The 15,165-nt window shown below is 49.8% G+C and overlaps 1 protein-coding gene across 3 annotated transcripts in view; it reads right to left on the bottom strand.

Moving 5' to 3' along the window:
- Nucleotides 1–4,168: 4,168 nt before the first annotated feature.
- The window catches only part of PAIP2B (poly(A) binding protein interacting protein 2B), a 41,463-nt gene continuing 30,466 nt past the window's right edge, over nt 4,169–15,165 (bottom strand). For 2 of the 3 annotated variants that reach the window (XM_039541821.1, XM_039541820.1), the window contains exons 3-4: nt 7,801–7,977; nt 4,169–7,158 (exon numbers count right to left, since the gene is read on the bottom strand). In XM_039541821.1, coding sequence (XP_039397755.1) covers nt 7,102–7,158; nt 7,801–7,977 — 234 coding nt within the window. In that variant the 3' untranslated portion in view covers nt 4,169–7,101. The remainder of the gene's footprint in view (nt 7,159–7,800; nt 7,978–15,165) is intronic. The other variant, XM_039541822.1, reaches the window with a different exon arrangement.

The raw sequence follows: 15,165 nt of genomic DNA, 5'->3' as shown, positions 1-15,165 counted from the left end.
CTGCTAGAGACACCAAATTGCACTAGGGAACAGGCTGACTATCTCCTTACACACCTGTCTGCAATGTGTAGAGGGAAAAGCTGCGTGATCACGGGGGACTTCAGTTTGAGTGAAATAGCCTGGTCCTAAAACATCCTTGGGATTTCTAAACAATTTCCTAACACAGCAAGTGTTGCATCCAACACAGGGGAGTTCTATATTCAATCTCATCTCGAGGAATAAAGATGAACTGAGCCCAGACCTAGAAGAAATAATGGTAATTTAGGTACAAGTGTTCATGACTTCATCACATTTATAATTTGAAAGCAGAATAAAGTCCAGATCAGTACTATATACTCAATGCTTGAAAGGGGCCAATTTCACAAAGCTGAAAACAATTATGAGCTAAAATACCTCAGGAAAAAAGTGAGAGTGATAATGGAGAATGTTTAAGAACACTTTACTAAAAAGCCACAAAATTGAGAGATGTGGCCTTATTGGTTAAAAAAATGATCTAGTTTAGAGGGAAAGTAAAGGCAACTATAAAAAAATAAATACAAAATGGAAGTTGGTAGTAATGAATATAAATCAGAAGCTAGGAACTGCAGAAAATTGATAGGGGAAGCAAAGGGTCACAAGGAAAAATCTGTGGCCAGCAGAGTTAAGGACAATAAGGAGTTTTTTTAAATATTTTAGGAGGAAAATGAATCCTAACACGGGTTTTGGTCTACTACAAGATGGAAATGGTAGAATTATCAATAATAATGCCCAAAAGGCAGAAGTGTCAAATAAATATCTATTCTGTATTTGTGAAAACAGATGCATCATATAGTAACTCTTTCCATTCCATGAGCATCTCAGGGGAATATTAAATAGCAGCTGCTAATGTTATTTTTAAATCAGCAGGTCCAGATAACTTGCATCCAAGCATTTTAAAAGAGCTGGCTGAGGAGTTCAGTGGACCTTTAAAGCTGATTTTCAGTAAGTTTTAAAACATTAAAGAAGTTCCACAAGACTGACAGAAAGCTAATGCTGTGCCAATGTTTAAAAAGGGTAAATGGAATGATCTGGGTAATAAGAGACCTGTCTGTCTGACACTGATCCTGGCCAAGATAATGGAGCCGTTGATATGGGACTCTGTTGATAAACAATTAAAGGAGGGTGATCTAATTAATGCCAATCAACAGGAGTTTATGGAAAACAGATCCTGTCAAACTAACTTGATATCTTTCCGTATTGAGATTACAAGTTTGGTTGATAAAGGTAACAGTGTTAAGGAATATAGAATTCTGCAAGGCATCTGACTTGGTACTACCCAACACTTTCATTTAAAAACTAGAATATAAAATGAACACAGCACACATGAAATGGATTAAAAACTGGCTAATTAATAGGTCTCAAAATGTAATTGTAACAGAGAATCATCATTGAATGGGTGTATTTCTAATGGGGTCCCACAGGTATCGCTTCTTAGCCCTACTCTATTAAATGTTATCAATGACCTGGAAGGAAACAAAATCATCACTGATAAAGATTGCAGATGACAAAAAGTGGGAGAGTGGTGCCTAATGAAGAGGACAGGGCCCTGCTTCAGAACGATCCGGATCGCTTGGGAAGCTGGGCACAAGCAAACAATATGTTTTAATACAGCTAAATGCAGATGTATTCATCTACAACCAAAGAATGCAGCCATTGTTACATGATGGGGGACTCTCTCCTGGGAAGCAGTGACTCTGAAAAAAATTTGGAGTCATGGTGAATAATGAGCAAGTTCCCAGTGTGATGCTCAAAGGGCTAATCCTTGGATATACAAACTTGAATCTTGGGTAGTAGAGAGGTTATTTTACCTCTGTATTTGGCATTGGTGCAACCACGGCTGGAACACTGTGTCTGGTTCTGGTGTCCACAATTAAAGAAGGAGGTTGATAAATTGGGGAGGGCTCAGAGAAGAGCCACAAGAATGACTAAAAGATTAGAAAACCTGCCTCATAGTGATAGACTCAAGGAGCTCAGTCAGTTTAGCTTTACAAATAGAAGGTTAAGGGGTGATGCTTACCATCTATAAGTGCCTACGCAGGGAACAAATATTTGACAATTGGCTCTTTAATCTAGCAGAGGAAGGTCTAACACGATCCAATGGCTGGATGTTGAAGCTAGACAGACTGGAAATAAGGCATACATTTTTAAAGGCAAGAGTAATTAATCATTGCAACAATCGAAAGGGTTGCGGTAGATTCTCCATCACTGGCGATTTTTAAATCAAAATGGAATTTTTTTCTTAAGTTTGACTCCAGGGATTATTGTGGGGCAGTTCTCTGGCCTGTGCTATGCAGGAGGCCAGCTTGGATGCTCACAATGGATCCTTCTGGCCCTGGAATCTATGAATCTTCCCTTTCCTTCCCCAATTCCCCATCCGATCACAGCAGGAAACCCGCCCCCCACACACACACACACCCAGCCCTGAAATAGGTCACTGCCTCTTTATTGACACTACCAGAGCTGCCATTTACTTCAAAAGCAAAGATCAGAAAAAGGTGCTTATGTTTCTTTCCAATTTTAGGAAAACGTTTCCCCCGTATTTCCTCTTTCCCACAGAATAAGACAGTGGAGCAACCTCCTCTAACACCACAACCTGAAGACAACTGCTTATTTAAACACCACTTTGATCTGGCGTCACAGCTATAGGCACTGGCCATGGAACGGACAATGCTTCCTCCGGGAGCCCGGCTTGGCGCTGCTGTTTATTCAGCAGTTTCCTCTGCCCCCCAACCCCACCCCCCTTTTGCAAATGGAAGAAAACAGGGCAAGTGGGTCTTTTTGTTTGGTTTTTGTTTGAACTTTAGAAGCATCAGGTAAACCAAGTCTCATTCATCTTCCTTGGACAGTGAACTGGCAGCAGAGTTGAAGCTTTTCCAGTTCTTATATGAGAGGTGCAACCGCTTTCTTCTCTCAATTGGCTGTACTGTATTTGAGCTAAATGTGTCCCCAACAACCCCAAGACCTAAGAAATGATCACTTCCCCTTACAGTAGATCAGGACTCATGTGGTCGTGGGGACATCAGCTAGCTGCCTCAAGACACAAACACAGAGTTTCTAAATGTGTTTTTTGCCCCCTTTTTATATAAAACTTCCCTGTATGGCAAAGAAAACCCATTTTCTTCCCTTTGCAGATCACCTTTAAAATCTAGACCTGCCCAGGGTCCGTTTCTGTTAGGGACACAGGACTGGGAGGCACAACTTCCTATTCAGACTTCCTGCTTGAGCCTGCTCTAGCTAACACCCATGTGATTGTCATTATGCCCTCTCAGAGAGCAAGGATCAGTGTTTAAAACATGGCCAGTGCATCCACCCCTGGGTGCAGGAGATGTGGCTCAGGAGGCGCAGCTATGATAACCAGGAAATCCCAACAAGTTCCTGCAGCCACTCACTTTCCCTGCCCAATGGCCCGGCCTTGATTGCAACAGGCCTGCAGAGAATTAACCTCACTGCCTCCATGTCTGGATTTACAGATTTAAACCTGCTGCCTATTAATTTAATTTGGTGACCCCTAGTTCCTGTGTTATGAGGAGTCAATAACACTTCCTTATTTACTTTCTCCACACTAGTCATGATTTTATAGACCTCTATCATATCCCCCCTTAGATATCACTTTTCCAAGCTGAAAGGTGCCAGTCTTATTAATCTCTCCTCAGACAGCAGCCGTTCCATACCCCTAATCCCTTTTCTGAACCTTTTCCAATATATCTTTTTTGAGATGGTGACATCTGCACACAGTATTCAAGGTGTAGGCGTACCATGGATTTATAGAGAGGTAATATGATATTTTCTGTCTTATCTCTCCCTTTCTTAATGATTCCCAACATTCTGTTTGCTTTTTTGACTGCTGCTGCACATTGCGTGGATGTTTTCAGAGAACTCTCCACAATGACTCCAAGATCGCTTCCTTGAGTGGTATCAGCTAATTTAGACCCGTCATTTTATACATATAGTTGGGATTATATTTTCCAATGTGCATCACTTTGCATTTATCAACACTGAATTACGTGTCTCTTTTGCAGAATGAGGACTTGTGAAAGAACAAGTTGACATGGGGCATACTAGGAGGGGGGGGAGGGGGAGATCTTGATGTCTGTGGGAGGTGCCCATGGATAAGGAGCTTGCCCAGCCATTAGAGAGATCCATGCACTACTCTGCACAACTCCAAAAGGTTTATTTTTAATAATGCATTATCTTAAAAATGTACAGCACGTCATCAGAAAGTGTTTTCAAAAAAGTCAGAAAGAAGCCAGAGCAGGGTGGCAGGGGGGAATTGAGAACTCAACCAGTGATACAAAAGAAGTTTGACCTGTATGCCCACCCTTACCACTCCTGCACAGTCATGTGGGCATTAATCTCTCATGGCAGTGGAATCCACACTGACCCAGCAGACTGGGCTGTTCCTGTGCCATAGTCCATCCATCGCTAGATACGTAGCAAGGCGTGCGCTCTGGCTCCAGATAATGGAAAAACCCCTTTTAGAGGGGGCAACAGAAAGTAGGCACTGAAGGCAACGGTTGTACCCAAGAACAGGAGAACATAACACAATCAGGCCCAACCCTGCCATTGTGTAGCAATATTTGTATAGGTACCTGCAGACTTCAGTCAGACTCCAGTCTGAGCCACTTCTGACCCTGGGTGAAGTTTGCAAGGGAGTTTAGTGCTGGTTGAAGGCGTCAGCCCGACAGCCACGGAGACTGGATTTCTCAGTTTAATCTCAAAGCAGGTCCCATACAGAGAGCAATAATGCCGTGTGCTTTGACTATGCCCCAAGGGGAAGTCATGCTCCATGGATCCTTCTTTTCAGCTTGCCAACACTGGAGCCAGCTGGCGCGATGGGGTTTGCCAGGCCAGTGGGAACTGGCCTGAGAACCTCACTCATTTCACACAGGCCAGTAAGCAGCCCTCTCATGTAATTAATTTCCATCCTACCAGCCCAGGCGAGATCTGAAAGGACTCCAGAATCCCCATTGCCAGCCTACTGAAAAAGTTTGAAGGGACGATATAAAAAGCTGCAGCAAGGAGGGGAGATTAAAAACCTGGTGACACACTGAAGATGGGAGTTTGTGGCTTGTGTTGTACATGGACAGAGCAGAGAATCCCAGTCTACTTCACCAAGGCCAGATGTAGAGAAAAAAAAAAAGCAAGTGTCGGCCTAGGCAACCTCACTGAGAGACGCTGGTTCCACCTGGCGCAGAGGTTGCTGAGCTTGGTTTCCAGAAGGAGGAAGCCACCAACCTCCCGGCAGATGGTTTAAAACCCAAAGAGGCTGGGGCTCTGCTTTGGGGAAGCTCAAGCCTGCATCCCGCGGGGCCTCCTGCTGCAAGGAGAGATGGCTTGGCTTGGCACAGAGGAGAGGGAAGCTGTGAGCGTGTGTTCCAAATGGAGCTGGGCCTGCGGTTTACCAGCTCTTGTTAGAATTCCTGGTATCTGCTTCTATAGAGAGCTCGATCCTGCAGGCCCTCTGGCCGCCCCAGGGCAATGCCTCCTAAAAGCCACTCCCTCACCTTTCCGCTGAAGGTTCCCCAGCCTCCTGTACCGCCCCAGCAAGTCCATCTGACAGCGCCCAGGGGACCTGCTCTTCCCACTCCCCTGGACTAGTCTGAGGATGGAAATCCCTTCCTGGTACAGGAAGTTCCTGTGTTTCTCAGACCAGTGTAACCATGGCTCAGAGGGCTTCAGAAGTGACTTCAACTCCTGCAACCCAAGATGCTTTTATCTCTAAATACCTGGAGGCCTAAGTTCAATGGGGACCGTGCCACTGCTGAGACAAGCCCATAAGGGTTAAATCCCAAACCATGGGACCATTCAAAAAACACTGGTTGACAACATGGGCAGCGTCTCCTGCTCCCAGCTGGTTCCCACAGGTCTCCTGGGGGCTCTGATTTGTTTGCCAACAATTCTCATCAGCTCAAAGCATTCGTTATCAGAAGCCAAATTTGCCTCCAGACCCACAAAGCATCTCACACGGCAAGAGGCACATTGTGAGGCACAAGTCAGGACATCAAGCCAGGCCCCTCCCTGCCCGGGGAAGGTGATGACCAGCAGCCCCAATGGCAGCATTCTCATGAGACACTCGTGAATGCCCAGGGAGCAGACAGACCACACTCCAAAGAGCCAGGGCCTAATCTCACAAGCTGCTGAGCGTCTTCTTCCAAGGGGAGCACAGCACCTTGCAAGATGGGGCCCATAAGGAGCGCACCAGACGTGGCTGGATCGTTCTCTCTAAGAAGGGTTTGCCGTGGGAGCTGGAACACAGCTCTCCGTAGCATGCCAGGGAGTGGAAGCATTTAGTTCCCTTTGGGTTTGTTTTTTGTTTAAGCCAAAAGGTGGGTCACTTTGCCTAGTGATTTGTAAATGGCAGATGCTGGAGGTTTCAGAGGGGCAGCCTGCAGTGCTGAATAAGCTCAAGAGCCAGAAACAAATAGCCAAGGCGAATGGACATTCTGTAGAAGGAGCCATTTCCCCGGTGGTCACTTGGCCTCTTGCTGATCTGATCTCCCTGGCTTGAGAACTTCCACCAACAAGAAACGCAGGCCGGGCTCCTCTCAATCTGCAGAGAGTTACCCAGTCTAGTGGTCGGTGCATGCAGAGGAAGGGCGTTCGTCGTGTTTCCGGAGGAGAGCTGGGAAATCCAGCAGGCTGGAAGGATTTCGAGTCGCAGCCTCATTACGCTTCAGCTTTTCTAAAATCCCTGCTGAACGGAAATCGGAAGTGCACCCAATCCAGATCCTTCCCCAAGCCCCACAGCACTTCCTGGCCCGCTGTGGATGGGAAGGAGAGCAGGGAACCTGCTTTCAAAAATGGCCTCTGTTAGCTGGTTCGAAGCACACACCTGGACTTGGCCGTCGATGGAGTAGCAGTCGCGAGATAAGCCCGCAGGGCCGCAAGTCCCAGAAAGCTGCCTGCCCAAACAAGAGATGCTATAAAGGAAAAATAAAAAGGTACCCGAGAAGCTTATAGAGCAAGATTTCCCTGCATCGCGGCGACTCCATTCACAGTGCCGAGTTCAACTCTCGCCCGGATCCTTTCCCACCCCCCGCTCCCACTCCAAAAGCCAGGGACACAGTCCGTTTGCCTGAAGGTTCAGTACTTCACTCCAGGAACAAACTCCTTGGCGTCGGGGTTCAAGTTGCTTTTGCTCTGAAATGGAGAAAAGGGAGATGGATCATTCCTCTCACCGTGCATTCCTCTCCATCTCCTCTCTACCTGGAGATCTGGCTACTCAAGATGCCATGTAATGGGAACTGATGCAGAGCATCCCCCCACCCCTCGTCTGTGCTGAGGGATAACACCCACAGGCCTGCTGCAAGGCCCCACGGTCAGCAGTGTTTTCCAGATCAGATCATCTCAGATGCCTGGGGTTACCCCAGTGACGGGCATGACTCATTCCTATGACAACCAGCCTCCCGCAGACCCAGGAGGAAGCCCTGCAGAATGTAACCCCTGGGATATACCGAGCTGGGATGGTTACTCCTGGCCTGTGGGATCATCATGGAAGGAAATGAGATTCATCAACACTGAGGGGGTCTATCCTCACCATGCAGTGCATGCGAATCCCACCAATGCTAGTGGGGATGACACAAGGGCCGAGTAAACCCCACCAGCCAGAGGTGCTCTGCCCTCACTGGTGCTCCCCACCCTGAGACAGGGTGGAGCAATCCCCAGGGACCAATGCCCTATGTTAGGATATGGATCTCTGGTCACATGAGAAGGACCAGGGAAGTGGGAGGGTGAAGGAATAAGCCATCTAACATCGTACACAGCCTTCTCCCAGATCTTTACCAAAATATCCTCTGAACTGCAACTGTCGCCCACCGAGAGGCCATTCAGCTGCTGCTGCAGCTGCCCGATGCCCTGGGGCAGGTCGCGTGATGGAATAAACCAGTCCTGGTCCTCTTCATCCAGCATCTCCTGGAAACAGCGGTCAAGGAAGTCCTGCTCCTGCAGCTCCTCCTCCACCTGGCCAGAAAGGGGAAAGACCCATCAGGGCCAAGGGTCACAAGCCGCCTGCCTGAGTGCACACAGCACAGTACATGCTTCCAGCGGTCAGACTAGATGATCACAATGGTCCTTTCTGGCCTTGCAATCTATGAATGAAAGTACATCTCCCCTTGCCCTGTAGAAAAGCTGTGGGATGGACACTTTAGGAACACAGCTGTGGTAAAGCCATGCCACGCTGAGACATGCTTTTACCATGCCAGAGCCACAGTTTAATCCTGGGCTAAGATCTGGCCATGCTGAATGCAGGTTCTTAAGCCCCCAAATTTAATTTTCAAAGGTGCTAAGTAGCTGGCCTGAAACCCTGGGCCTAAATGACTGGCCCAGGTAGGTGGCAGAGCCAGAAACAGACTCCAAGGTAGCTAGGCAAAGCCATGCGTAACATGGCTCTCAGGGTGCACACGGCGTCAGAGGGACGGTGAACGGCACGCAGCAGTCAGTGCAGACGGGAGCACTGGGTCCATGTACACCACACACCTGAACATGCCAGCACATCACTCCCGGCCATGACTACGGCGTACATGTTCCAGCAGAGCCTGCTCATAGCATGCATCGCATTGGGCATTCGAGACCGTGACAGTGGAGGCTGAGATGAAATGTGGATGGGGCTCAAAGCAGGAATCCCAAACATTTGCAAGGCATTAGCCCTGAGACGGCAATAGGATTCTACAGCCCTGCCTTCAATTGCTTGTTTGCTTCATGCTGCATCGGCCTGTTATTAACACACGACAGCATTACAACACTGGAGTGCCAGCACTGCAGGGAGCGATCTGGACAATTACCGTAGGACGCTGGGAGGCAGTGTGCTCTAGTGCAGTGGTTCTCAAACTAGGGCCGCCGCTTGTGCAGGGAAAGCCCCTGGCGGGCCGGGGCGGTTTGTTTACCTGCCGTGTCTGCAGGTTCGGACGATCGTGGCTCCCACTGGCTGCGGTTCGCCGCTCCAGACCAATGGGAGCTGGGAGAAAGCGGCACGGGCTGAGGGACGTACTGGCTGCCACTTCCCGCAGCCCCCATTGGCCTGGAGCAGCGAACTGCAGCCAGTGGGAGCCGCGATCGGCCAAACCTGCAGATGCGGCAGGTAAACAAACCGGCCCGGCCTGCCAGGGGCTTTCCCAGGACTGCCAGGGCCACCCAGGATGGGGAGAGTGGCACGACTCCTGTCATCAGGCTCTGGGGGGAGAGAGGGCGTTGGCCTCCAGCCCAGAGTCCTAGAGCGGGAAACCGGCTCCTGGGAAGGGAAAGGAAGGAGAGGTCTGCGAGAAGAAACCCAGGGGGAGTTGAGTAGACTCCTATGGGGGGGGAAGTCCTGAAACAGGGCTCTTAAGAGGGAGCAGGGCGACCCCGGGGCAAACTGCCAGAGACCCTGCGGGAGGCAGCCAGCATGGGCGATCCGGCTGCAGAAGTGGCTATTAGTTTGGCCCATGAGGGGCAGAGGAAAAACAGCTCCTTGGATTTGTTAGGATTGTCACTTGGACCTTTCTGTTACTCTGGAAGGGACCTGGACGGCCGACACCTGGCCGACCCGGCGAGAGGCAAGCAGTCAGCATGAGGCGCCGGAGAGCAGTGCCTCTTGCAGCATCGCACCCCAACACAAGGGGGCGCTATGGGTGGGGGGTGCACTAGCTCTCAGGCCCCTTTCTATCTATAGCAGCTCAGCTCCAGGGTTCGGTGGAACAGCAGCTTTGCACAGAAGTGACAAAACCCACCGCAGAAGTAGCTCAGCCTGTCGCTTTTGGCGACACGTCACAAGGCAGCTCGGACAAACATTCACACTCTGCGTGCAGGGAATAAGAAGTGAGACTCTTGGAGACGGAGTTTGCCATCCAAGTGTCTGTAATCACTAGTTAAACCCCACCCAGCAGTGTGCTTGTGCCGACACATGGGGGCAGGCTACTCCCACTGAGCGAGGGCAGAACTCCTCCACCCGGGCTCAAGCTCTCCAACACAGCCAGATGGCGGAGGTTCACTGGAGGTCGAGAGCAGAGATCCACCTGCCATAGAGGGAATCGAGGACAAAAAAAATGTAACTGAAGATATTCAAAATCAGGAGGTAGAAGGATTGAAACACTGACTGGATGTTTTCAGAGAACTAGCCACAATAAATCCAAGAGCTTTTCTGAGTGGTAACAGCCAGTTTAGACCCCATCATGGTATAGGTACAGTTGGGATTCTGTTTTCCAATGTGCGTTACTTTACATTTATCACCACTGAATTTCATCTGCCATTTTGTTGCCCAGTCATCCAGTTTTGCAAGATCCCGTTGCTACTCTTCACTGTCAGCTTTGGACTTAACAATCTTAAGTAATTTTGTAACATCAGCACATTTTGCCAGTTCACTGTTCACCTCTTTTTCCAGATCATATTGGGTTTTTGCAGCCTCTCTAATCACCCCCACTCCTGGTCAGGGAGTCGGCAGTATATCCCTACTGCTATGCCCCTATTGTTTAAGAATGGAATGTCTATCCATAGAGATTCCATGGTACAGTTTGATTTAAGATTTTTACGATATTTGCCTCTGTTTTCTTTCACATACAGTGCCACTCCCCCACCAGCACGACCTACTCTGTCATGCCGATATATTTTGTACCGTGGTATGACCATGTCCCATTGATTACCACTGTTCCACCAAGTTTCTGTGATGCTCGTTATATCAATATCCTCATTTAACACCAGGCACTCAGATTCACCTGTCTTAGTATTTAGTCTTATTGCATTTGTATACAAGCACTTCTACATTTGTCAATACTTAGTTGTCTGCCTTGATGGGATAAGTGTGAATGGGACTCTTTTCTGGTCTCACTGTTTTTTCTTCGGCTCCTACCTTATCAACTTCTCTACATCCTGGTAAAGACGGAGGATAGAATCCCCCTTAATAAGTTCTGCCCCACGCCCCCAAAAGGAAGACTATGTCCAAACTGTGCTCCTCCACACCTGTTGGCTTTCCCCCTGCCCTTAGTTTAAAAACCTCAACAACCTTTTTAATTTTACATGCCAGCAACCTGGTTCCGTTTTGGTTTAGGTGGAACCCATCCTTCCTGTGTGATACCTATGTGTACCATAAGAACATAAGAATGGCCCTACTGGGTCAGACCAAAGGCCCATCTAGCCCAGTGTCCTGTCTTCCAACAGTGGCCAGTGCCAGGTGCCCCAGAGGGAATGAACAGAACAGGGAATCAAGTGATCCATCCCGTCGTCCATTCCCAGCTTCTGCAAACAGAGGCTGGGGACACCATCCCTGCCCATCCTGGCTAATAACCATCGATGGACCTGTCCTCCATGAATTTATCTAGTTCTTTTTGGAATCCTGTTATAGTCTTGGCCATGACAAGCTGTTCCTCCCCAGCACTGCACACAAGTATGTTTAGATGTCTTAAGAGACCTGCAACCTTCACACCCAGCAGGCAATTCACCATGTGGTTCTCCTGGCCATCACAAACCCAGCTATCTCTGTTTCTAATAGCCAAAGCCCCATGACTATTACCTGTCTCTTCCCAGATATCCTCTGGAGGGATATCTTCAATGCAAGGACACCACAATACCATTTGGAAGGAAGGTCCCAACTATGAGATTGTTTTCTTCCATTCCAGTTTGATGTTCTCCTTCTAAGACTCTCGTCCTTCTCAACAGCCCAGCAGTTGTCAGAGTGGGGATGGGGCCGCTCTGCCATGTCCCTGAAAGTCTCCTCTTTGCACCTCTGTGTCTCCCTTCACTCCTCCAGTTCAGCCACTCCGGTCTCCAGAGCCCCTAGTTGGTCTCTGAAGGCCATGAGCTACCTGCACTGAATGCACACGTTTGCCACCTGCCCACAAGGCAGGTAATCGTGTATGCTGCATTCAGTGCAGTAAACTGGATGTCCTCCCCCACCCCTGCTCTGCTGCTGGACTTCTGCCCGTGTTCTTTTCACTCTTGCAGGATTTTTTTTTGTTCATTAGGGATGGGGGGTGTTATCAGTCTAAGTTTACAGAATGTTTGTTAGGTGCCTCTTGCACACACCCACCCCCCAAACTCCCTCGCAAACAGGGGAGTTTTGCTAGCTCCTCTCGTTGCTTAGGAGCTGGCTTTTTAAACCCCTCTTCTCCCTGAGCAGCCCCCCCGCCCTCCCCAAGGGATCCAAGGACAGCAGGCTAGAGCCTCCTTAGGAAGCTCTCAGCCTTGGGTAGCAGGCCCCCACGCTCAGTGCACAGTCCACACTACAGCAGGCACACAGCAAGCGAGCAACGGAACTAACAACGAATCTCTCTCCTCTGCTCCACCACCCCAGCTTGCATCTTCTCCTGCTGTCCACCCAAACGTGCAAAGGCCTCGTGGTCCCTGTACTCCTGCCCCCCACCCCAAATCAAATCCCTCTTAAAGACTTGCTGCTGCCACATGGCCCACAAGGCCTAACCCCCCCCTCCCCCCCATCAGCCAGAGTCCTTCTCCATCACAACGCTGAATCCCAGGAGATAACAAAACAAGGCATCGGAAGTGCCACCTTCCTTCCGCCTCCCAGCGCATCTCATCTTATCTGACTAAGCCCTTAGGGCAGGCACTGTGCTACCAAAGCCAAAAACCACATCAGGGCATAAGCAATGCGTTAAAACGCCCAACAGCCCATTTCACAGATGGATAAACTGAGCCACAGCAAGAGAAAGCATCCTGCCCATGATCACATAGGACACTGGTGAAAGAGCTGGGATATTGTGTGTTCTGTTCCCAGCTCTTAGTCCCATGCCTTAAACACATGGCTACCTTTCCTCCTCTTTGTATGCGAGTCACTTATACTGACGGCCCTACTAAATTCATGGTCCATATTTGTAAATTTCACAATTATAGGATTTTAAAAAAAAAATCTGAAATTTCACAGTTTTGTAACTGTGGGGGTCCCGACCCACAAAGGAGTTGTGAGGGGGTCACATGGCTAGCGTTGGGGGGTTGCAGTGTTGCCACCCTCACTTCTGCACTGTGGCTGGCGGCAGCGCTGCCTTCAGAGTTGGGCAGCTGCTGGCTGGAAACCCAGCTCTGAAGGCAGAACCGCCAGCAGCAGTGCAGAGGCCGCCCTTACATCTGCACCACTGCTGGAGGTGGGTCTGACCCAGCCCCGGGAGCGGCCCATGCAGGGGGAAGAGGAAATCCCATCCCTCCGCAGCCCAGCCAGGACTAGCAGCTAGAGCCTGGCACAGGGTCGGGGCCCCCAGCCCTTCTCCTCCCCAGCGCTCAGGGGTCATAGGGGCCTTGGGCTGGCTGTGTGTACATGGGTAACATAGCACCCCTCTGCCCCGGGCAGTCAGCCACATCACTCACAAGACCGGCCCTGCCCCTCCCCAAAAAGTGATGATACCCCCCCATACCATGCCACCCTCACTTCTGTGCTGCTGCTGGTGGCAGCACTGCCTTCAGAGCTGGGTTCCTGGCCAGCAGCCACCGCTCTCCGGCTGCCCAGCTCCAAAGGCAGCACAGAAGTAAGGGTGGCATTACCACACCTCCACAATAGCCAGATTTCACGGTCCATGATGCGTTTTTCACAGCCGTGAATTCGGTAGGGCTCTACTTATGACCTATTGCACCAAGCAGGCAATTCATTGGGGAAGCAAACATACAACACCAGGGAAGCAAACATGCCACAGGGTTTTTAGCTGGGCTCCAGGCACACTCGAGCTACTCCACAGCCACATGGCCAATTACGTTACAAAGTTCTTCTTAAAAACCCTCAGACTATTCCCCATCCAACAGAGGCTTGGAAAAGATTATAAAGGTGGGGGAGGCGCTATCCCCTCTGCCCCAGTAGAAACCCTGACTCACTCCAAGCCACAGGGGAGCAGGGTCTGCTGTGTCAGGAAAGAGCCATTCCTTGAGCCTGCAGTTGCAATGGTGTTTAGCAAGCCCTTGTGAGACTGCAAGCCAGAGGCCGGCGTTGGAAGCATCTGTCAGGAGACAGCACCAAGCCCAGCCTGGAGCAAAACAGAAAACAAAACCACCACCACATTTAAATATGTGATCCTGCCTGAAATCTTACAGACCAGCTCCTCCTCTCAGCTCAGGACTGAGATAAGTTTCCCCAACAGGACAGGGCCCATCCACGCTAACAGCTGATCACAGACTTCTCTGATCTTCAGGTTATTCTACAGCAGCAATGCAGGCTAAAAACAAGTCTCCACATTAGCCTTCTAAGCCAATACTGGGACACCTCCCCTGGGGGCTGGCCATTCCCCAGCTGTCGCCTCAGGGTTTCTAGCAGCTTCCTCTGCAACATTTAGTGGTACAGGACCCCGGAGTCAGGATACTGGACTAGGGGGGTCCTGGTCTAACAGGGTCTGGCCATCCTTATATTGCTGTATTCTGCAAGGAGTTTATTGCAAATTGTCTGACAAATGTTAACTTAGACTTATTTCAGCAGGGACTGACTGCCACAGAGCTCCCCCAGCGTGCACAGGACTGGCGCCTGCTGCTGCAGCTGTCTGATGGATATAATCAGATCCAGATTAGCCCCTCAAATCAGCTGGTTCAACAACTGGACTGCACGGAGGCTGCGAAAGAGGACGGTGTGGGCTCTCTTCAGGTCCTTGAGACTGCATAGTACCTTGAGGAGAAACTGAGGTTCCTTGATTGCCAAACTCCCCGCTCCCAAACGAGCCGACTACTCCAGGACATCCCACCTTGTGCAGTTTTATTCCTAGAGCAGCCTTCTTGCTTCCTCTTTCCCGTCATTTAAATACAGATCAGTGTAACTGCCGCCCCATGTCTGCCGGTTGCTTCATGCAGGTGTTCAGAGCCTTCCCTGCACTTCAAGCCCCGCTCTGGATCCCAACCTACTGAGAATGTGCAGATGACTGCACAGTACTGGGTCTCAAACCGGCCACGGTAGGTAGAACCCTGCCTTAACCCAGCCTGAGCATAGGCCCCATAGCCTGAGCAAACGGCACTGCCAACAACCTCACAGATTCATTCAGGGCTTTGCATTTTTGCTGTGGACACTGGAATGATGCAGCGGAGGCCGTCGAACCGACATTGCCAAGTTGGTCATGTAGACGCCAGCGCTTTCTCCCAAGCTACGCAGAGGGGTTGGCTGCATGGTGAGAGAACCACCACACTCATGGAGTACAGAACTTCACCTTGCTGTAAGCAACGGAGCTGGGCACGCGTGGGCATCGTTGCAGGTGCCTGCATGTA

The sequence above is a fragment of the Mauremys reevesii genome, linkage group 5, assembly GCF_016161935.1.
Source record: "Mauremys reevesii isolate NIE-2019 linkage group 5, ASM1616193v1, whole genome shotgun sequence".
Lineage (NCBI taxonomy): Eukaryota > Metazoa > Chordata > Testudines > Geoemydidae > Mauremys > Mauremys reevesii.
This window is presented reverse-complemented; position numbering and strand designations above follow the sequence as displayed.